Source organism: Manis pentadactyla, chromosome 3, assembly GCF_030020395.1.
Source record: "Manis pentadactyla isolate mManPen7 chromosome 3, mManPen7.hap1, whole genome shotgun sequence".
NCBI classification, from domain to species: domain Eukaryota; kingdom Metazoa; phylum Chordata; class Mammalia; order Pholidota; family Manidae; genus Manis; species Manis pentadactyla.
In genome coordinates this window covers 82,735,070-82,758,629 of record NC_080021.1, presented here as the reverse complement: position 1 = coordinate 82,758,629, position 23,560 = coordinate 82,735,070, and the positions used below count along the sequence as shown (strand labels likewise).

Here is a 23,560-nt window from a genome sequence, read left to right as displayed (position 1 = left end):
ATATATTAATTGACCATATATCCTTGGGTTAATATCTGGACTCTCTATTCTGTTCCACTGTCTATGGGTCTGTTCTATGCCAGTACCAAATTGTCTTGATTACTGTGGTTTGAGGTAGAGCTTGACGTTGGGAAGTGAGATCCACCCTGCTTTATTCTTCCTTCTCAGGATTGCTTTGGCTGTTCGAGTTATTTTATGGTTCCATATCAATTTTAGAACTATTCCAGTTCATTGAAGAATGCTGTCGGTATTTTGTTAGGGATTGTGTTGAATCTGTAGATTGATTTAGGCAGAATGGCGATTTTAACAATATTAATTCTTCCTACCCAAGAGCATGGGATGATTTTCCATTTATAGGTATCCTCTTTAATTTCCTTTAGGAGATTCTTGTAGTTTTCAGAGTATACGTCTTTCACTTCCTTGGTTAGGTTTATTCCTAGGTATTTTATTCTTTTTGATGCTATTGTGAATGGAATTGTTTTCCTCATTTCTCTTTCCGCTAGTTCATCGTTACTGTATAGGAATGCAGCAGATTTCTCTGTATTAATTTTGTATCCTGCAACTTTGCTGAATTCAGATATTAGTTCTAGTAGTTTTGGAATGGAGTCTTTAGGGTTCTTTACATACAATATCATGTCATCTGCAAACAGTGACAGTTTGAATTCTTCTTTACCAATCTGGATGCTTTTTATTTCTTTGTGTTGTGTGATTGCTGTGGCTAGGAAAATAATTGAGGGAATTATTTTTCCAGTTGTATTGGTCAGTTTATTGGTCAGACCTCTTCCATTCTTTTCTTCTGGTACCCCTATAATACAAATATTGTTCCATTTGTATTGGTCATACAGTTCTCATATGTACTATGTTGAATAAAAGCACGGACAGTGGGAATCCTTGTCTTGTTCCCAATCTTAGAGGAAAAGCTTTCAGCTTCTTGCTGTTAAGTATGATGTTGGCTGTGGTTTTGTCAGATATGGCCTTTATTATATTGACGTACTTGCCCTCCTATACCCATTTCCTTGAAAGTTTTTATCATCAATGGATGTTGAATACTGTCGAATCCTTTTTCAGCATCTACGGAAAGATCGTATGGTTTTTGTCCCTCTTTTTGTTGATTTGCTGGATGATGATGATGATGGATTTTCTAATGTAGTACCATCTTTGCATTCCTTAAATGAATCCCACTTGATCATGGTGTATGATCCTCTTGATGTATCTTTGAATTCACTTTGCTAATATCTTGCTCAGTATTTTTGCATCTGTGTTCATCAGGGATATTGGTCTGTAGTTTTCTCTTTTTTTGTGTGTGGTGTCTTTGCCTGGTTTTGGTATTAGAGTGATGCTGGCTTCATAGAATGAGTTAGGAAGTATTCCCTCCTCTTCTATTTTTTGGAAAACTTTAAGGAGAATGGGTATTATGTCTTCTCTAAATGTCTGATAAAATTCAGCAGTGAATCCATCTGGTTTGGGGCTTTTGTTCTGGGGTAGTATTTTGATGACCAATTCAATTTCATTCCTGGTAATTGATCTGTTTAGATTTTCTCTTTCTTCCTGCGTCAGTCTTGGGAGGTTGTATTTTTTTAGAAAGTTGTCCATTTCTTCTAGGTTATATAGTTTTTTAGCATACAGATTTTCATAGCATTCTCTAATAATTCTTTGTATTTCTGTGGGGTCTGTAGTGATTTTTCCTTCCTCATTTCTGATTCGGTTTATTTGTGTAGATTCTCTTTTTTTCTTAAGTCTAGCTAGGGGTTTATCTAGTTTGTTTACTTTTCAATGAACCAGCTAGTGGTTTCATTAATTTTTTCTAATGTTTTATTCTCCTCAGTTTTATTTATTCCTTCTCTGATCTTTATTATGTCCCTCCTTTTACTGACTTTGGGACTCATTTTTTCTTTTAACAGTTTCTATAATTGTGAATTTAGACAATTCATTTTGGATTGTCCTACCTTCTTTAAATAGGCCTGAATTGCTATATACTTCCCTCTTAGAACTGCCTTCTCTGCATCCCGCAGAAGGAGTTGCGTTGTGGTGGTGTTTTCATTTGTCTCCATATATTGCTTGATCTCTGCTTTACTTTGGTCATTGATCCATTGATTGATTAGGAACATGTTGTTAAGCATCCATGTATTTGTGAGCCTTTTAGTTTTCTTTGTACAGTTTGTTTCTTGTTTTATACCCTTATGATATTAAAAGTTGGTTGGTACAATTTCTGTCTTTTTAAATTTACTGAATCTCTTCTTGTGGCATAGTATGTGGTCTGTTCTGAAAAATGTTCCATGTGCACTTGAAAACAATGTGTGTCCTGCTGCTTTTGGGTGTAGAGTTGTGTAGATGTCCGTTAGGTCCATCTATTCTAATGTTTTGTTTGTGCCTCTGTGTCGTTACTTACTTTCTGTCTGATTGATCTGTCCTTCAGAGTGAGTGGAGTGTTGAAGTCTCCTAGAATGAATGCATTGCATTCTATTTGCCCTTTTAATTCAGTTAGTATTTCTTTCACATATGTAGGTGCTCCTGTGTTGGTAGCATAGATATTTATAATGGTTATATCTTCTTGTTGGATTGATCCCTTTATCATTATGTAATGTCTTTCTTTGTCTCTTGTGTCTTTCTTTAAAGTCTATTTTGTCTGATACTAGTACTACAATGCCTGATTTTTTCTCCCTATTAGTTGCATGAACTATCTTTTTCCATCCCTTCACATTTAGTCTGTGCATTTCTTTGATTTTGAAGTGAGTCTCTTGTAGGCAGCATATAGATGGGTCTTGTTTTTTGTCCATTCAGTGACTATGTCTTTTGATTCGTGCTTTCAGACCATTTACTTTAAGGGTGATTATCATTAGGTATGTACTTATTGCCATTGCAGGGTTTAGATTCATGTTTACCAAAGGTACAAGGGTAACTTTCTTATTATCTAAGACTCTAACTTAACTCACTTAGTATGCTATTACAAACACAATCTAAAGGTTCTTTTTTTTCTTTTTCCCTCCTTTTCTTCCTCTTCCATTCTTTTTATATTATAAATCATATTCTGTACTTTTTGTCTATTCCTTTTTATTACCTCTGGTGACAGCTATTAAACCTTAGGAACACTTCCATCTGTAGCAGTCCCTCCAAAATACACTGTAGAGATGGTTTCTGGGAGCTAAATTCTCTCTGCTTTTCCTTATCTGGATACTGTTTGATCCCTCCTTCAAATTTAAAAGGTAATCTTGCCAGATGAAGTTTTCTTGGTTCGAGGCCCTTCTTCTTCATTGCATTAAATATATCATTCCACTCATTTCTGGCATGTAAGGTTTCTGCTGAGAAATCTGATGAAAGCCTGATGGGTTTTCCTTTGTATATGATCTTATTTCTCTCTCTGGCTTCTTTTACTAGTCTGTCCTTATCCTTGATCTTTGCCATTTTAATTATTATATGTTTTGGTGTTTTTGTCCTTGGGTCCCTGTGTTGGGAGATCTGTGCACCTCCATGGCCTGAGAGACTATCTCCTTCCCCAGATTGAGGAAGTTTTCAGCAATTACTTCCTCAAAGACACTTTCTATCTTTTTCTTCTGGTACCCCTTATAATACAAATATTGTTCCATTTGTATTGGTCATACAGTTCTCAGTATTCTTTCAGTCTTTGTGCCTCAACTTCTTTGTATTCCTCTTCCATGTCCCTAATTTCTATTTCATTTATTGTCTCCACTGTATCTAATCTCCTTTTAATACCCTCCATTGTGTTCTTCAACTATTTGATCTCCGTCCTAAATTCATTCCTGAGATCTTGAATATTTTTCTATACCTCCATGAGTATGTCAATGATTTTTATTTTGTAATATCTTTCAGGAAGATTCATGAGGCCAATTTCATTTCAATCTTTCTCAGGTGTATTCATAATTTTGCTTTGAACCAAGTTCCTTTGACAGTTCATAGTTTGTCTGTGGTGCCCTGTAGTGTCCAGAAGCTCTACTCTCTGGAGCTGTTTAGCCCCTGGAGCAATGTTTGGGTTCTCAGCAGAGCTGTGTTGGTGCCTTGAGGGAGGAAAGAGCTGTTTCCTGCTTCCAGGCTGCTATGCCTGTCTCCAGTGCCCAAACCAGTGGGCCAAACACACAGGTGTAAGCCTCTATGCTTTGTGTTTGTAGCTGCCGTAGGCGGGGCTTCCCTCTGGCTGGCCTGATGGCAGGGCAAGTTTTGCGGGTTTGTGATCCTGAGCCAGGTGCAGGCTAGCCGGGTGGGAGTAAGACACAGCAGGCTGTGTATCATGGCGGGTAGGGGGAGGTGCTTGGAGCTGTGTACATAGCCAAGGGGATGGAGTGCCTGAAGATACTTTAAGCTCCCAACCTGCTGGGCAGAGTGCACCCAGACAATTTTGTCTACCTGTCCTTTCTCCTGAGCAGTAAGCTCTGCGCAATCCTTGCCCCTTTAGCAGCCCTCTCACTTTTAGGAAGTCTCTCAGACTGCCCACCCACATCAGCCAGATATGAATCCCTGTTTTCCACAAGCAGCTGGAATTTCCATCTCTGCATGTATTCAGCCTGTCTTAGCTTTCCAACCGCACTAAATCAGAGCAGCATACAATGCAGGTTCGTGCTCCCAGAGCAGATCTCCAGGGCTAGGTGTTCAGCAGTCCCAGGCTTCCACTCACTCCATGCTGTTTCTTCCTCTTCTGCTGGGCTGGGGTGGGGGAAGGGGTTGGGTCCCACCGGGTCAGGTATGTTACTGTATTCTGTGAGGTCTGCTCTTTTCTCCCATGTGTATGCAGTCTGGTACAGCCTTCTTTCCTGTTGCTCTTTCAGGATTAGTTGTATTAATTATATTTTCATATTATATGTCATTTTAAGATCTCTCTCTCTCATCTCTTATGCCACCATCTTTTCTATAAGTGGTTTTTAAAAATAACTTTTTTTTACATGTATTATTGGTAATCCTATCCCCACTGGACTGTCTATAAACCTAATGCGGTTGATCATGGTTACAGTCAGTTAGGTTATCTGTTTAGTGTAGACAATATTATATCTTTCCCCTCAGCATTGTTCCTTAAAAATGCAAGTGATTTAGTTAACTTCCATTATGCTACAAATAATCCATATAGATCAGTATTAGAAGTTTTATTGATAAGCCATTATATTTTTATTTGATTCGTATTTTGCATGGAATACAATTTTAAGTGGCAATTAAAATGGAAACCTAAATAAAAAGATTTTTTAGTGGGCCCAGGGTTATCATTACAATTGGGATTAAAATTTCATATTGAGGTTACTAACAGCAAAGGTAAAACAAAACTATCTTCTTATAGGACAAAACCCATGGACCATTTGGTTATAAGCAATCCTTTCATTTGAAGCCTGTCTCTTTTAATTCAGAGCCCATTTTCTAGTGACCCATTCGAAGCAGTAGTGCCTGACATTGACATCTTGGAACCTGACACCATTGATAGAAAAATCAAGCAATTTTGTACACATGGGAAAAACCTTCATTTTTACTGGAAAGCTGTCAGAACTATCCCTGAAACACTTAATTCCTCAAATGTTAATGTTTGCAACAAAGAAGTATTGGGCAGATAGGGAGTAAGCAAAGTTAAACAGTTTCTTTAGTACTACACATATAAAGCAAAGCTTTAAAATATTTCTCAAATATAGAACATGGAATCCTCATTGCGGCATAGTCATTAACTTTTGGTAAAATACATATTCTTTGGAATAATTGTTATAAGAAACAGTACCCTAGAGAGACTCACTTCGGTTAACTCAGTAAAAATAGTTAAAGCACTTCCTACTACACCTTAAAGCTTGGAGATACAGAGAGATTAAGAAATAGCCCCTGCCCTCAAGAAACTCTTGGTTTAGATGGGAAGCAGTAAGGCAAGTACAGCACACCATGGTCAATACTGTGATGGGAAGCAAAGGCTTTCTGGAAGACTTCAGTGTTTGAAGTGAGTTGTGGAGAGTGCCTTTGCAGGTAGTCTGTGGAAGAGGTGTAGAGGAAGGGCATTCCCAGAGAAGGAGCAGCAGGTGAAAACTGAGGGCTGAGAAGGAAGGGGCCACTTTTTATTTTCCTTCTATATTATATGTTTAAGGGCAGAGGATCTTTCATAAGTTTTTATTCAGTTTAGAAATATATGATTTTGTAAATTATAAATTGTTTTTGCTCTTTTACAGGAAGGCTTCACACCACTTTTGCTTGCTATAAGGCAAGGAAACTATGAAATGACAAAGTATTTGTTAACTAAAGGAGCAAATGTACATGCTGTTGATAAGAAAAAAAGGTACAGTATTGTTTTTTTAGCCTTATGTTTCTCTAGCGTCGTGATAAACACATCAGAAGATTAAGTGTAGGATTAATTGATAATTACGTCGTGGAAAATATCAATGCATCATTAGTAAAAAAGCAATGATTCTGATTAGGCAACATTCTATACAGCAGGGGTCCTTTACAATATTAGCTGATGACATTTGCAATCTGACTTTTTTTGCTCATGATTTTTAGATTAGCTACAGGGTGGGTTTCATATTGGTTTTTATAAAATACAGGCTTTTTAAGGACCCAATTTTGGACTTCTTAATGCTTTTATAGTATTTTTTTTACCTCTACTTTACATACATTTTTTCCTAAAAGATGCTTGTTGAGCATAAAAAGGAATTGATTTTTGTCTTTTGGATGTGTCTTTGCTTTAAGTTGCTTTCTTTAAAGAATAATGATGTTACTAGGTTATTCCTAAGTGACTGTTAATGACTATTACCAGATACTATGGGCTCATCAGTTTTTATCCTTTTTCACTTCTAGTATATTTTGATGTTTTTATTTTTCATTGGTATGGTAGAAGGAAGAAAGATAGCTTTAGTTGAACAAACTTTCCATTTACTGAAGACAAGTCATAGGTGGGTGATAAAGAGAAAAGAGGTGGGCTTTAGGTTCTCACAAGACTGGGTGTGATACCTCACTTTCCCGCTTGTTAGGTGTGTGACCTTGGAACATTACTTATCAGCACCAGTATGTTTGATATAAAAAAGGATTATAATATATCCTTCAAGGGTGGTTGTATATAAGTAAGATTACAGATACATCATTTAGTTTAGTGCCTAGCACATACTTAGCATCTTAACTGCAACTATGAGTATTACCATTATTACTACTATTGTTATAAGCCTGCAAATAGCTTTAATGTATCAGTCTTCTGTCTTTTTCAAGTATAATATACCGGACTAAGGAAGAAATGGGGGATTCTTCATTTAAATCTTCACCTATTTCAGAAAAGTGACCTCACTATAGTTTCTTGTCCACCAGAGGACTTTAAAGTAGCAACTTCTACTACATAACAGCCAAGTGGGACAAAAGGCTTCCTTTTTGTCCCTTCCTTTTAGTCTTGGAGGTAATTTACAAAGATGAACATGGTCAGTTCTACACAGACAGGCAAGATTTTAACTTGGTAAAGTGTATTAAGTTAGTTATTTAAGTAACAAAGTTCCTAAGGGTGAAGTTATTTCTCTGTTATTTTAGAACAACACTCATGCTTGCTATAGATAATGGATCAACAGTTATAGCCAGGCTGCTTCTTCGGCAAGATATTGATGTCCTTTCAGAAGATACCCTTGGATGGACTGCCGAAAATTATGCTCATAAGAGAGGTTTGAATACGTAAGTATTTACATTAAAATGCCAGCTACCACTGAACTAATGTTTAAAATAACTGTTACTCAATATGTAACAGGTAATTTCATAGTTTGTTTTAGTTAGTTTTGCAATGGCACTACACATAGTGCACATCATCAGCCAGAAACCCAGCAAAAAGCTAGACTAGTAGCAATGGTGCCCAGTTCTTTATCACAGGACTTTTGAGACATAACATTATCCATTTAATTCTATGTATATCTGCTATGCATGGGGCACAAATAATGTCACATCTCTGATTTTTCTCATGTTATCTGGACATGTTCAGGATAGCAGAAAATCCTGGGTTTTTTCCCTGGTGTCTACCCCTATACTCTCCCCCCTGAATTTTCCAAGAACCCAAGGGTTTCCCTAAGACCAAAGAGACAGTGCTCTTTGATAAGTCACTTGGAGGGGGTTGGGGAAAGGACACTCTATGTTCTGTTGTTTCCACTGCTTGTACTGCTGCAGCATTGCTACTGAAATGGCCCTGCAGGCAGTCCTGGTTGACCTTTGCTCCCAGAATGTCCTTGCCTTTCTAGATTCCTGTCCTCATAGTGATCTACACTAGACTAGAAAAGCCACACCTTTTCTCAGTTCACATACATATGCTTGTATGTTCAGCCACTATTCCAGAGCATGAGCTCCCTGTTCTGGCAGCTGGGCCTACTAGCTTCAGCAACACACTTTTCTGCACACCCTCAAAAGCCTTATGGAGAGCCTGCATCCTAGCCTGAGACCCTCACAATGAGTCACCCTTTGAGGATATTATCTGTGCTGTTTGCCGATATTAGGTGGGACCATTAGCTGCAGATATTAGCAGAGAGGTTCAGATAAGGCTGCAGGAAGAGATTAGACTTGCCTTCTCCTAGGATGTTCTGTACCCACAGGGTAGCAGGTTTCTTAGGTCATGGAAGACCCCATATTGCCCTGACCTAAATAGTGGGCCAGTTTGCCTGAGATTCCATAATTAAGGTTCGCCCCTTAAGTGGTCTGTTTTCCATAATAATGAAAATTTCCAAAGTGCCTTGAGTGGAGTTCAGGTTTCAAAATACTTTCAGATTCTTCCTCACAAGAAAGCCAGCCACTCAACAGGAATCTCTGAATCTCAAGTAGGTTACTTGGTCTTAGGAGAGCTAAGCCCCATCCATGTCTCATCAGAATCCACATGTACAAGAGTAGGGGTAAGTCTTTCAAGTCAACTGGAGATGACATGGAGATGAAACATCATTCAGATAAAGACCTGCTAGTTCAGTGTTTGAGTAGATGGAGAGAAAAAAGTAGCAGTCGGCGACAGGTTTTGACTTCTATTGTTTTGTGCCCTCGGTGTGATTAGCTACAATGATAGGGGACAATGCTGTCATTGAACTTAATGAGGTAGTATATTTATAAGTTACTTATCCCCTAAATTACCACAAAGGAAGAACAGTTAACCAAAATAATAACATCTTCTGAACACGGCAGCTAACTTGTTAGAACATGTGAAAACCCACTGGGTTTTATTTGGTATTCCAAAATAGTTTCAAGTTGAAGAGCAATCATTCCATTCCTTGAGTGTTCCTCTGAGCATTTTGGGGGTATAGTAGCTCATTAAACCCTTGCAACAACTTTGTAAAATGAGGCGGCAAGATCCCTACTTTCTAGAGCAAGATCCCTAATTTCTAGAGCAAGACGTTGAATTGAAGAGAAGCAGCTTATCCAGTAACAAATAGCTGTTGGTTAGAGAGCTAGGCCTTCTGAGTTCAAGACACATCCGTCCGTTATGGCACGCTAACTCTGACTCATTTACTGAGCTATAGTGCCCTCAGTTCATGACTGGTCCACCTTACTATCTTACTGCTTGTCATATTTAATTATTTGCTTAATAAAACGTTTGTAATACTTAGAAATTTGGAGTATATGGGCTAATTAAGGCTTTGTATTACCTGTTATTATCCAAAATACTCTTAGGAATGTTATTTGGTAAATGTTTTTCAAATTAGTACTAAAGTAGTAATATTATTTGTAACCTTTCTTTACACATAGCATTTGGCAACTAATTGATATGTACAAAGTGGACAAGGGAATTAAAAATTCTTCTCAAAATAATCGAAACTCTTCTCCAGGTAAGAGTTGAGATAAGAGTTGAGATAGTGAATTGCCCTTGGTGGTCTACCATAGATAAAGTAAGAATAAGGGAGTTTTGAAAGACCAATGAAGAAAACCAGTGTATAACTTACATGTGTATTTTTTCTTTCTTAATTTCTTTCTTAATAGTTCAATATTCAGAATTATTTTTAAAGCTAATGTAGGTAACTTAAAATTTGAGATGGTGTTTATTTCAATTGTCTGAAAAGGAATTCATTTAGTCATGACCCCTAAAATCCCATATATCTTTGTGTACATAAAATATTTTTAAGTTAAATGTTGTATCTTTCCTCTATAATCACATTGTAACAAATTAAACTTGTCATAATGAAGTAGAAAAAAAGGTAAAAAATGATAAATAAAAATAGAATATTTTACAACAACTGAATTACATTTAGTACGTGAATGTTTCTTATTACATACTGATTTATCTCACTAATAAAAATAACTGTCTTTAAAACTGGGAACACAGCAATACCTTCCTGGAAGAACCATACATAAATGGCAGACACTCAGAACTTCGCTGGTGTGCAGCAGTACTGCTGAGACAGGCTCTTAAAGACTCCTGCTGGAAGTACGGGAGTCAGAAAAGCCATGCCTCGTTGAGAAACACAGCTTATTTTACATACTGTTACACCAGCATGGCCTGTTACCGGCTTCACACCTCATTAAGTCAAACCAGAATGAGAGAGACCAGGTGCTGTCACATCTGCTAAGTGGGGCCATAATAGTTTGAAAGCAGTCGTAGACAAGACATAAGTGAATAATAAGCATGACTGCTCCCAGACGACTGTTTCGAAGCCAGATGGCAGATTGGATTTGGCCTGTGGGCCACAGCTTGATGACCCTTCATATAAAGGACACTGTGAAGAAAAACACAGAAGGTGACACAGCCAAAGGAAGTTTTTGTTTCTTTGGACTTGTATCAGCCCATCTTGAGGTGTTCACCCAACGGTACTGAAATGAACAGTCCGGGTGCTCAATTTATTCAACTTCCATTGTTGGCCATTTGTGACAGAGAGAGAGAGAGAGAGGGAGAGAGGTCTTTGATTATTAAAAATGGGAAAAGTAATTATACCCTAATAAATATCGGTAGAATTTTAAAACAGTAATTCTGAAATGTTTTGGTCTTAGGATTCCTCTGTATTATTAAAAATTACTGAGAATTCCTAGGAACTTTTAGTTAAATGGGTTGTATCTATTGATAGTCATGACATTAGAAGTTAAAACTGAAACATTTTAAATACAAATGTACATGATCATACATCACGTTAGCTATTAGAGCTCTGATGTTATCACATACCGTATCTCTGGAACATTACACTGTATGCTTGTAAAGAGAATGAGAATGGAAATTGCAAGTAACATTGAGCTTTATAGCAAAAATACTTGGACCTCTTGGACCCCATGAGCAGATGGATCTTGGGACTCCAGGGACTCCCAGGTGATGTTTTACAACCACCACTTTAAGCCAGGCAGGGCTCATGGATGAAACTTTTACCAGTGCTTGTGATGGAAGGGCTTCAAAGTTTCCATCCAAATTTCTTTTTTTGCTCACTTGCTTAAGATTTAGAGTTTAAATCTGATGATTTTGTCTTAAAGAAAATAATTTTGTTATATATTCATTTCCTAACTCATGGCACTCTATACTCTGGAGTCAACTTGCCCTCTTTTAACTTGGAAACAGGTCACTCAAGGCTGTCTTTTCTCACATAAACTGACTGTGCTTATTCCAGGTTTAACAAGTGAATTCTGAAAATCCTGGTGCATACTGTAATTAAAGTGATGCCATTCACTGACAACTTTTTTGAAACCTATGTCTCTACAGCACCCAATAACCATTATGCATGTTTAAATGTAAAATAAGTGGTTACCCATAAATTTCATTAATAATAAAATTCATACCTTGAAGAATCATAATTCCTCATTAAGCTCTACAGAATATAGAATAGGTAATAGAGATTGATGAGCAAGTCTAAGTAAGTGATAGTAGAAAATAAAAAAGTAGAAAAAATGAGGGACCGTGGTTAGTTAATTAGGCTTACCTACATGGATAGCAGTACAGGGCATGTAAAATGGGAATTAAGAGAGAGAGTAATTTCTTCTAGGCTAGTATTGAGAATATACTTAAGAGTGTGTAGCAGGATTGTGTTTAGAGTTTAGAGATTGTTTGGGAAACTAGGTAGATAGCCAAAGATTGTCTACTCAGACCAAACTTAGTCTCCTAGTTTTATTTTTATATCCCTGAATTCACAAGTATTAGTTACAGCTACATTAAGTGTAACTAAAAGAGCACCTTCCAAAGCCAAAAATTCAAATATTCCTTGTATTTTGTATGACTTTATGTAATTTAGAGTTGGCTCTACTAGAAGTAATGGGAAATATTGGGAATTGACTACACAGTGCCGCCTCCGATATGTACACAGTCTATCAACTTGTCTTATAATTTTTTGTTATCATTCATCTACAATTACATGAAGAGCATTATGTTTACTAGGCTCCCCCCTTCACCAAGACACCCCCCCATACCCCATTAGAGTCATTCCACCAGCATAGTAAGATGCTATAGAATCACTACTTGTCTTCACTGTGTTGCACAGCCCTCCCCATGCCCGCCCTACATTATACATGCTAATCGTAAGGCCCCCTTTCTTTATCCCCACACTTATCCCTCCCTTCCCACACATCCTTCCTAATCCCTTTCCCTTTGGTAACTTTTAGTCCATTCTTGGGTTCTGTGATTCTGCTGCTGTTTTGTTCCTTCAGTTTTTCTTTGTTCTTATACTCCACATATGAGTGAAATCATTTGATACTTGTCTTTCTCCACCTGGCTTATTTCACTGGGAATAATATGCACTAGCTCCATCCATGTTAGTCCAAATGGTAGGATTTGTTTTCTTCTTATGGCTGAATAATATTCCATTGTGTACCATGTCTTCCTTATCCATTCATCTACTGATGGACATTTAGGTTGCTTCCATTACTTGGCTATTGTAAGTAGTGCTGCAATGAACATAGGGGTGCATCTGTCTTTTTCAAACTGGAGTGCTGCATTCTTAGGGTAAATTCCTAGAAGTAGAATACCTGGGTCAAATGGTATGTCTATTTTGAGCTTTTTGAGGAACCCCCATACTGCTTTCCACAATGGTTGTACTAATTTACATTCCCACCAGCAGCATAGGAGGAGGGTTCAACTTTCTCCACAACTTCGCCAACGTTTGTTGTTGTTTGTCTTTTGGATGGTGGTGATCCTTACTGGTGTGAGGTTATATCTCATTGTGGTTTTAATTCGCATTTCTCTGATGACTAGCAATGTGGAGCATCTTTTCATGTTTCTGTTGGCCATCTGAATTTCTTCCTTGGAGAACTGTCTATTCAGCTCCTCTGACCATTTGTTAATTGGATTATTTGCTTTTTGTTTGTTGAGGTGCACGAGCTCTTTATATACTTCAGATGTCAACCCTTTATCGGATCCGTCATTTATGAATATATTTTCCCATACTGTAGGGTACCTTTTTGTTCTATTGATGCTGTCCTTTGCTCTACAGAAGCTTTTCAGCTTGATATAGTCCCACTTATTCATTTTTGCTTTTGTTTCCCTTCCCTGGGGAGATATGTTCATGAAGAAGTTGCTCATGTTTACGTCCAAGAGATTTTTGCCTATGATTTTTCTGGGGGTTTTATGATTTCATGACTTACATTCAGGTCTTTGATCCATTTCGAATTTACTTGTGTATATGGGATTAGACAGTGACCAGTTTCATTCTCTTACATCTAGTTGTCCAGTTTTGCCAGCACCATTTTTTGAAGAGACTGCCATTTCCCCATTATATGTCCATGGCTCCTTTGTCATATATTAATTGACCATATATGTTTGGGTTAATGTCTGGAGTCTGTTCCACTGGTCTGTGGCTCTGTTCTTGTGCCAGTACCAAATTATCTTGATTACTGTGGCTTTGTAGTAGAGCTTGAAGTTGGGGTGCGAGATGCCCCCCACTTCATTCTTCCTTCTCAGGATTGCTTTGGCTATTCAGGGTCTTTGGTGTTTCCGTATGAATTTTCGAACATTTTTTTTCCAGTTCATTGAAGAATGTTGTTGGTAATTTGATTGGGATTGCATCAAATCTCTGTATTTCTTGGGGCAGTGTGGCCATTTTGACGATACTGATTCTTCCTAGCCAAGAGCATGGAATGAGTTTCCGTTTGCTAGTGTCCTCTTTCATTTCTCTTAAGAGTGTCTTATAGATTTCAGGGAATAGGTCTTTCACATGTATCGTTAGGTTTGTTCCTAGGTATTTCATATTATTTTTGATGCTATTGTGAATGGAATTGTTTTCCTGATTTCTCTTTCTATTAGTTCATTGTTAGTGTATAGGAAAGCTACAGATTTCTGTGTAATTTTGTATCCTGCAACTTTGCTGTATTCCGATATCAGTTCTAGTAGTTTTGGAGTGGAGTCTTTAGGGTTTTTTATGTACAATATCATGTCATCTACAAATAGTGACAGCTCAAGTTCTTCTTTACCAATTTGGATTGGTTGTATTTCGTTGTTTTGTCTGATTGCCATGGCTAGGACCTCCAGTACTATGTTTGATAACAGTGGGGAGAGTGGGTATCCCTGTCTTGTTCCCGATCTCAGAGGAAAAGCTTTCAGCTTCTCGCTGTTCAGTATGATGTTGGCTGTGGGCTTATCATATATGGCCTTTATTTATGTTGAGGTACTTGCCCTCTATACCCATTTTGCTGAGAGTTTTTATCATGAATGGATGTTGAATTCTGTCGAATGCTTTTTCAGCATCTATGGAGATGATCATGTGGTTTTTGTCTTTCTTTTTATTTATGTGGTGGATAATGTTGATGGATTTTTAGATGTTGTACCATCCTTGCATCCCTGGGATGAATCCCACTTGGTCATCGTGTATGATCCTTTTGATGTATATTTGAATTCGGTTTGCAAATATTTTGTTGAGTATTTTTGCATTTACATTCATCAGGAATATTGGTCTGTCATTTTCTTTTTTGGTGGGGTCTTTGCCTGGTTTTGGTATTAGGGTGATGTTGGCTTCATAGAATGAGTTTGGGAGTATTCCCTCCTCTTCTATTTTCTGGAAAACTTTAAGGAGAATGGGTATTATGTCTTCTCTGTATGTCTGATAAAATTCCGAGGTAAATCCATCTTGGCTGGGGGTTTTGTTCCTTGGTAGTTTTTTGATTACCACTTCAATTTCTTTGCTGGTAATTGGTTTGTTTAGATTTGGTGTTTCTTCCTTGGTCATTCTTGGAAGGTTGTGTTTCTCTAAGAAGTTGTCCATTTCTCCTAGGTTTTCCAGCTTGTTAGCTCATAGATTTTCATAGTATTCTCTAATAATTCTTTGTATTTCTGTGGGGTCCATCGTGATTTTTCCTTTCTCGTTCCTGATTCTGTTGATGTGTGTTGATTCTCTTTTTCTCTTAATAAGTCTGGCTAGAGGTGTATCTATTTTGTTTATTTTCTCAAAGAACCAGCTCTTGGTTTCATTGATTTTTTCTATTTTTTTATTCTTCTCAATTTTCTTTATTTCTTCTCTGATCTTTACTATGTCCCTTCTTCTGCTGACTTTAGGTCTCATCTGTTCCTCTTTTTCCAATTTCGATAATTGTGTCTTTAGACTATTCATTTGGGATTGTTCTTCCTTCTTTAAATATGCCTGGGTTGCTATATAATCTCCTCTTAAAACTGCTTTTGCTGCGTCCCACAGAAGTTGGGGCTTTGTGTTGTTGTCATTTCTTTCCATATATTGCTTGATCTGTATTTTGGTTTAGTCATTGACCCATTGGTTATTAGGAGCATGTTGTTAAGCCTCCATGTGTTTATGAGCCTTTTGGCTTTCTTTGTACAATTTATTTCTAGTTTTATACCTTTGAGTCTGAGAAGTTGGTTGGTAGAATTTCAATCTTTTTTAATTTACCGAGGCTTCTTTTGTGGCTAGTACATGGTCTATTTTGGAGAATGTTCCATGTGCACTTGAGAAGAATGTGTATCCTGTCCTTTTTCGGTGTAGAGTTCTATAGATGTCTATTCGGTCCATCTGTTCTAGTGTGTTGTTCAGTGCCTCCGTGTCCTTACTTATTTTCTCCCTGGTAGATCTGTCCTTTGGAGTCAGTGGTGTGTTGAAGTCTCCTAAAATAAATGCATTGCATTCTATTTCCTCCTTTAATTCTATATTTGTTTCGCATATGTTGGTGCTCCTGTATTGGGTGCATATATATTTATAATGGTTATGTCCTCTTGTTGGAATGACCCATTTATCATTATATAATGTCCTTTATCTCTTGTGACTTTCTGTGTTTTGAAGTCTATTTTTTCTGATACTAGTATTGCAACACCTGCTTTTTTCTCTGTGTTGTTTGCATGAAATATCTTTTTCCATCCCTTGACTTTTAGTCTGTGCATGTGTTTGGGTTTGAGGTGAGTCTCTTGTAAGCAACATATAGATGGGTCTTGCTTTTTTATCCATTCTATTACTCTGTGTCTTTTTATTGGTCCACTCAGTCCATTTGCATGTAGGGTGATCATTGAAAGATATGTACTTCTATTGTAGGCTTTAGGTTCGTGGTAAGAAAGGTTCATGGTTAGCTTCTTTACTATCTTACTGTCTAACTTCACTCACTTATTGAGCTGTTATAAACACAGTCTGATACTTCTTTATTTCTCTCCCTTCTTATTCCTCCTCCTCCATTCTTTGTACGTTTGGTGGTTTATTTGTGTGCTCTTTCTTGTTTCTTTTGACTGCTTTTGGGGGTAGTTGATTTCATTTTTTGCCTTCAGTTAATATTTGATAGTTCTGCTTTCTTAGCTGTGATTTTATTTTCTCTGGTGACATCTGTTTAGCCTTAGGAGTGCTTTCTTCTAGAGCAGTCCCTTTAAAATACCCTTTAGAGGTGGGTTGTGTGGGGCAAATTCCCTAAACTTTTGCTTGTTTGGGAATTTTAAAATTCCTCCCTCATATTTAAATGAAAATCTTGCTGGATACAGTATCCTTGGTTCAAGGCCCTTCTGTCTCATTGCATTAAATATATCGTGCCGTTCTCTTCTGGCCTGTAAGGTTTCTGTTGAGAAGTCTGATGTTAACCTGATGGGTTTTCCTTTGTACGTGACCTTTTTCCTCTCTCTAGCTGCTTTTAAAACTCTGTCCTTGTCCTTGATCTTTGCCATTTTAATTATTATGTGTCTGGGTGTTGTCCTCCTTGGGTCCCTTCTGTTGGAAGTTCTGTGTACTTCTGTGCTCTGAACGATTATTTTCTCCCCCAGTTTGGGTAAGTTTTCAGGAATTATTTCTTCAAATACACTTTCTATCCCTTTTTCTCACTTCTTCTGGTACCCCTATAATGTGGATATTGTTCCTTTTGGATTGGTCACACAGTTCTCTTAAAGTTGTTTCGTTCCTGAAGATCCTTTTATCTCTCTCTGCATCAGCTTCTATGCATTCCTGTTCTCTGGTTTCTATTCCATCAATGGCGTCTTGCAGCTTTTCAATTGTGCTTATAAGTCCTTCCAGAGATTGTTTCGTTTCTGTAATCTCCTTCCGGACATCATCCGTTAGCTCTTGCATTTTTCACTGCAGCTCCATCAGGATGGTTATAACCTTTGTTTTGAATTGTTTTACAGGGAGATTGGTTAGGTCTGTCTCCCCAGATTCCTTCTCAGGGGAGGATGTCTAGGTTGGTCTGGTCTGTGTCAAATTCTTCTGCCTTTTTATGGCGATAGAGGTAGTTGTGGGCAACTGGAACATGTGGGGGCTGCGAGAACATCCCTTCTTGCTGGTATGTGGCCTTCCTCTCCTGGGAGAATGGCGACCGCTAGTGGCTTGTGGTGGACAACTGTGCGCAGACGGGGTTAGTTAATTAGGTAGGCTTACCTGTGTGAATGGCTGTATAGGGCATGTAAAATGCCCATGTAAGCGGTGAGGGAGCAGTGTGTCTCAGTGGGGACGGGAGGATGTGGGAGTGCTTCTCTGATAAACACGTTGCATAAGTTAGCTAAATTTGTATCATTACTTACAGACTAACACATGGAAACCCTGTTTTCCGATTTTTCAGGTTCGGACTCTCCTGGCATCACTGTCAGTGATGTGTCCAGTCAAACAGCTGGGGATCTGAAAACTGAAGGTAAGTGTCCATTTGTGTCACTGTCAATGAACAAAAATCAGTCAGCTTCCACAGAATTTGGACAGATGACCCACAGAGATAAAGGAAAGATTAATATTGGAGCTGTGTTTCTGTTAGAGGATTATAAACTCTGACCTTTGTGAATCACAGCTTCCAGAGGACAGAGAGAGCACAGAAGGTAAGAAGAAAAGCACAGGGAATTCAACCCCTGATCACCTCTGCATGGCTTCATGTAGTTTTGATTTTTCAAAAATAATTTTGTGACAAAATCTTTCTGGTTACTCTTTCTATGCAACCTACAAGCAAACAGAATACCTTTTAGCAAGGATTGGCATTCTTTCTCTCCCAAAACAATATATAAATAACAGAGAATTAGGAGAAAAGGTAATTTCTTCTAGGCTAGTATTGTGAACATACTTAAGAGTGTGTAGCAGGGTTGTGTTTATAGAGTTTAGGGACTGTTTGGGAAACTAGGTAGATAGCTAAAGATTGCCTACTCAGACCAAACGTAGTCTCCTAGCTTTATTTTTATAGCCCTGAATTCACAAGTATTAGTTACAGCTACATTAAGTGTAACGAAAAGAGCACCTTCCAAAGCCAAAAATTAAAATATTACTTGTATTTTCTATGACTTTATGTAATTTAGAGTTGGCTTTCCCAAGAGTAATGGGAATTATTGGGAATTTACTACACAGTGCCGCCCCCGATATGTATACATAGTCTGTCAACTTGTCTTAACAATTTTTTAATGAATAAATAATTCACAAGGAGTGTTGGTTATTTTGAGGATTGTGTCATTTAAAACTAATATACAGAAAACCAATTTTAATACTGCTAGGACAACCAGTCTGTTATTACCATATGTAATGTGTCTGCTGATTAACCACATGTAATGTGTATTCTAACTTTGTGCACCAGTTAATTCAGTGCCCTTTATCAGTCATAGGCTCAGGTATCTACTAAAATATTATATAATATTTTTCCTACCCGTATAGTTTTATATTCTTTTTCTTTTTACCTTTAGAATTAGCAATGTAGTTTACAGAAGATTTTCAGTTATATCCTAGAGTAGTGATGACATTGAGCTGTCAGCCCAGTTGTTTACGTGTACAACTGACTTGTTTGCTCTGTTTCCTCTCAAGTTGGGCAGACCCGAAAAGCAGGACATTTAAAACAAAACATCTACACAAGTTCCTGCTGCATTGGAAGATGTGAGATAGAAAAATTACAGAATTAAATATAAGCAACTCAGAACAGTTCATGTGGACCATTGCTCTTCTTATCTGATACCTTTTACAAAGTACTGAGCAGAGTAATGAGAGTAGTTTTCCAGGGACCTTAATTTTATGATGAGCCCTGGTAATTTTATATCCTAAATATATTTTCAGAATCTTCTCAGTTCAGGCCTGTATCATCTTTATTTTACATTACTGCTTTATAATATGTCTGCTTCCATTTATTCGCTTGCCCTCCCACCCATGTTCATCCCTCCCCTCAGTACTTAGAGTGACCTATCTCAGCTATAAATAACAACCATGAAGCACCCTAAAACACATTTATGTCCAGGCATCCAAAATTACATATAAGGAAGGCTTTGGTAATCTGATTCCTATCTAACTCCCTACCATCAGCCTTTTCTACTGCCCACCCTCTTCTCTGGCATTCTGAACTGCTGGGCATGCCAGCCTCACCAATCCCTGTATTTCAGTCAAATAGTCACCCCATCATGTGCTGCTCTGCCTGTCTTGCATTGGTCCTGCATGCTCTCCGCATTCCTGCCCACTACCTGTTTGGTTCTGGCTAACCTCACTGTTTAATCCGCACAGGCATTGTCTCTAAAAACCCGTTCCTGATTCCTGTTGTCCACGGTCTTCTTTAAACCTTTAAAGTATTTAGCTGGAACTCAATAAATAACAATTGAGTAAAGTAAATAATGACTATTTATACAAAGATAATTTACGAGACTGTCCCCGATAGTTTCGGAGCAAAGGGGACAAACACGTAGATGATAATTTACAGCTCATATGGTAAAGAAATACAAGAGAAATCTATAAAACACTAAGGTAGGCCCAAAGAAACACCTATTCATCTGGGGAAAGACAGCCATAGTAAGGGAGGGCTTTATACAGCAGTCTGAATCTTGTAAGAGGAAGAGGAGTTTGTCAAATAGTGCAGCCAAACATTTCAGGTAAAAGGAGAGGTGGTGTATACCCCAATAATGTCACAGAAAGTAATAATTTTGGTTCCTAAATAATGTAGCTGAAGCCTAGCATGTTGTTAAGATCGTACACTTCTGAGGTAGAAAATAGAGTACCTTGCAGCTTTATATGTTTCTTCTTCTGCATTTTTAAATTGTTTTGTTTCTGATTATTTTGTTTGATATTGGATGGATGGATTTTTGAATGAGGGTTTTACATGTTTGTATGCTTTTATCCTGGCAATTTCTAGTATTTCCCAAGTGTTTGTTGAAGTTGTACATAATTTAGAAGTATTTCCTAAATAAGTATTCAGATAAAGATCAAGCTTAATTTAAACTCTCAATTGAAAATATGTTATTTTCTCTTTTTTTAAGAGTATTGCTTTTATTGAACCATTCTGTTGTAGTTCAATTTAACTGAATATATCAATTTGTCAGCAGAACAAGACATCATAATGAAGTCAAAGAAAGAAGAAGAACAGCCTGATGGAAGTGACTATAACCACCCACAGGTATATAAAAAATTTTAATTTCTGGTTTAATATCGTTGACTATGCTTTAATGTTGTAACATAGTTTAAATGAAATTACCTTTTGAACTAGTCCTTCAGAGTCAATAGATCACTTAATAGGAAGTCTAAAATTTTACTACTTGCAAAAATGAATGAGGAATGTCATAGAATATATCTATATATATTCAGGTCTTCCTCATGCAAAAGTGTGAGGAAATGTGGATCAAACTAGGCAAATTGAGTAAAAAAAAAAATTTAAAACTCATCACAAATGAGTTAAAGCAGAAGTTTGGTGATCTTTAGGAAAAAGAATTTTAGGAAATAAAATATGCCCAAATATATGCCGATCTAAGGCTCTTACTCTAGGGTAACTGAATTGGTTAGATTTCAGACTTTGAAGTCAATTTTTAAGTGTAGTTAGATTCATTATTATTCTATTTTATGCCTTCTGAGTTGTAATTCTTCAGTTAAATTTTGAATAAAGTTTGAGATTTGGATCCAACTTAGTGTTTTTCAGTTGGATATCCATGAATCATAAAAGTTTTCATTGTATAAACATTCGGGTTGTCCCCTATTTTCAGAGGAAATCATGATAAGTCTTTTAATTGAGTGCTAGCCGAAAGTCTCCTTTTACTTAGATTTCTGATAGTCATGAACATCTATTGCTTAAAATCTACATGTTGCAGGATAAAATTGCCATGCTAAAACCAGAAACACAAACGATGAAAGATCAGAAAGAAAAGAAATATCTTGAGGACACTGAAATTACAAAAGAAAAAGATGATCTTCAAAAGAAAACAGTGATTAAGGAAACATCTACAAAAGTAATGTTCCAGCATGGTGGACAGCTTGACTTCCTGACATCTGAGAATACAATGCTACATTCTAAGTTGCAGAATGAAAAAGCAAGCAGAGAAAGATTGGAGACAGAAGTTGTATCAGACAATTCTAGACTATCTACTGCTACCCGTGATCATGAGCAAAGTCAGGCATCAGAAAGAGAACTAGGATTTGCTTTCCATAGTCTTAGAGCAAGAAATGAGTGGTTTCTGTCTAATCAGGAAGAAAACATGAGCATTCTTTCTCGACAGCTTTCTAAAGCTGAAGGTAAAGTCAGTAGCCTGGAAATTGAGCTGAGTCACACCAGAGATGCCCTTAGAGAAAAGACTTTGGACTTAGAAAGTGTGCAAAGAGACCTAAGCCACATACGCTGTCAAAAGAAGAACATTGAACACAAGTATGAGAACAAACAAGATAAACTGAATAAATACATCAGAAAGCAGGAGTTCTTAGAAAAGAGATTATCTCAACTACAAAGTGAAAATGAGTTGCTCCGACAGCAACTGGATACTGCTCAGAACAAAGCTAAAAATGAACTCCAAACTGAAAGGGAAAAATGTCTTACCCTAGAAGGAAGGAATAAAGAATTACTCGACGATTTTAATCATCTCAAAGAAAGAATGACTCAAGGTGAAAATGAGAAAAGAGAACTAGAAGTAAGTATCCAGGAAAATAAACATTTTTCAAAATTCCTGAAAGAAAATTCAAAGTAATATTTGATTATGGAAAAGTGTTGAGTCTATTGAACATAAAAAGGATATAGACTATAAATATCTTAAAGGCGTGCTTGTATCCAGCAAAAATTTAATTTTGGCAGGTGCTTTATTTTGAAGAAAGACATTTGTGTTGACTCTCTTCATTTATAATTTAGTCTCATACTGCTTAAATAATAATTTTAGTCTATGTGTCATCACATTTTAATACCGTGACGAAGCAGATAAGTGGAAATGCTCATACTTAAAATGAACCTCTAGATTCAATCAAGTGGATCACCTTGACAGTTATTCCAGATTTCCCAGATGAGATGAAGGGCCGATGCTGTATGTCACAGTCCTTTTCCTTCAGTAGCTTTTATACATTTTCAGTTGGTGTAATTTTATTTTGATTCATGTCAATTTGAATTAAATTTGGAAACATTTTAGTCTCAAATCATGTATTATGACCTGTTTACAGGCTTCTGCTCTCCAATACATCATAATTTAAGACAAATGTGATGACGCATAGAAAAAAACCGTATTTGATTTTTCCCATTGCTATTTGAAATCTACTTCAAACTTATTTACAAATAGTTTGCTCACAATTCTCATTTCAAGGAGAAATGTAGTTGACAGGTTATAAGACCTAGGTTAGTACATAACAAACTTACTGGACATAATAAGTGTGTCCAGTACAAAGAGAACTGTAACTGTCTGTGATTGAAGCTCTTTTTCAGACTAATGCGCAGTGGCAGCAGGATTTGTGTATAGCAGGAATGGAGTGCGTTATAGGAGCCAAGGACTGGGAGGCAGGTAGAGGCCTGCTTACCTAGGGCCTGAGTCCCACTGACATGACTTCACATTTATTCTCAGATGGGGTCTGTTGCAAGGACTCACGCAGAGGATTCAGTATGTGAGGAACTCTGAAGTCAATTTAGGTTACTAGGAAAAAAGAGGGAAAACCTTTCACAACATATAATTTACCACCTCCAAGTCTCACGTATATGGTTTTTTTTTGAGACTTCCCTAGGCGGTAAAGCTCTGCAAATTCTTAGGGGGAGTGGATAGTGGGGCTGAATTCATTGTCTTAAGTATACAGTACTGATTAGGCAGGAGGATCACACAAAATTCAGTAACCAGGAGTGTGTATGCACGAGGAAAAGGTGAATTGATGAATGCAGTGACATTTTTCAAAACACGTATGTTAGAGTGATATATTAACAACAAGTATATTATTAGGTACGTGTGAGACACCAACTCCAACAAGAATGGGCTGACATGGAAATACAACGATTTGAGTCAGAGAGTTTGCTAGAAGCTACCTCCTACTATACCATTGAGAGACAGGACTTAAAGAAGAAATTAAATCAAGCCCTAAGTCAGGTATGTGTGAAATTTAACATACCAACAGTT

General features: G+C 37.3%; 1 protein-coding gene across 1 annotated transcript in view; it reads left to right on the top strand.

The window, feature by feature from the left end:
- LOC130683083 (ankyrin repeat domain-containing protein 26-like) overlaps nt 1-23,560 on the top strand; it is a 123,821-nt gene that overhangs the window by 94,018 nt on the left and 6,243 nt on the right. Inside the window, exons 4-6 of the mRNA XM_057499339.1 lie at nt 20,543-20,613; nt 21,299-22,108; nt 23,387-23,530. Coding sequence (XP_057355322.1) covers nt 20,557-20,613; nt 21,299-22,108; nt 23,387-23,530 — 1,011 coding nt within the window. The 5' untranslated portion in view covers nt 20,543-20,556. The remainder of the gene's footprint in view (nt 1-20,542; nt 20,614-21,298; nt 22,109-23,386; nt 23,531-23,560) is intronic.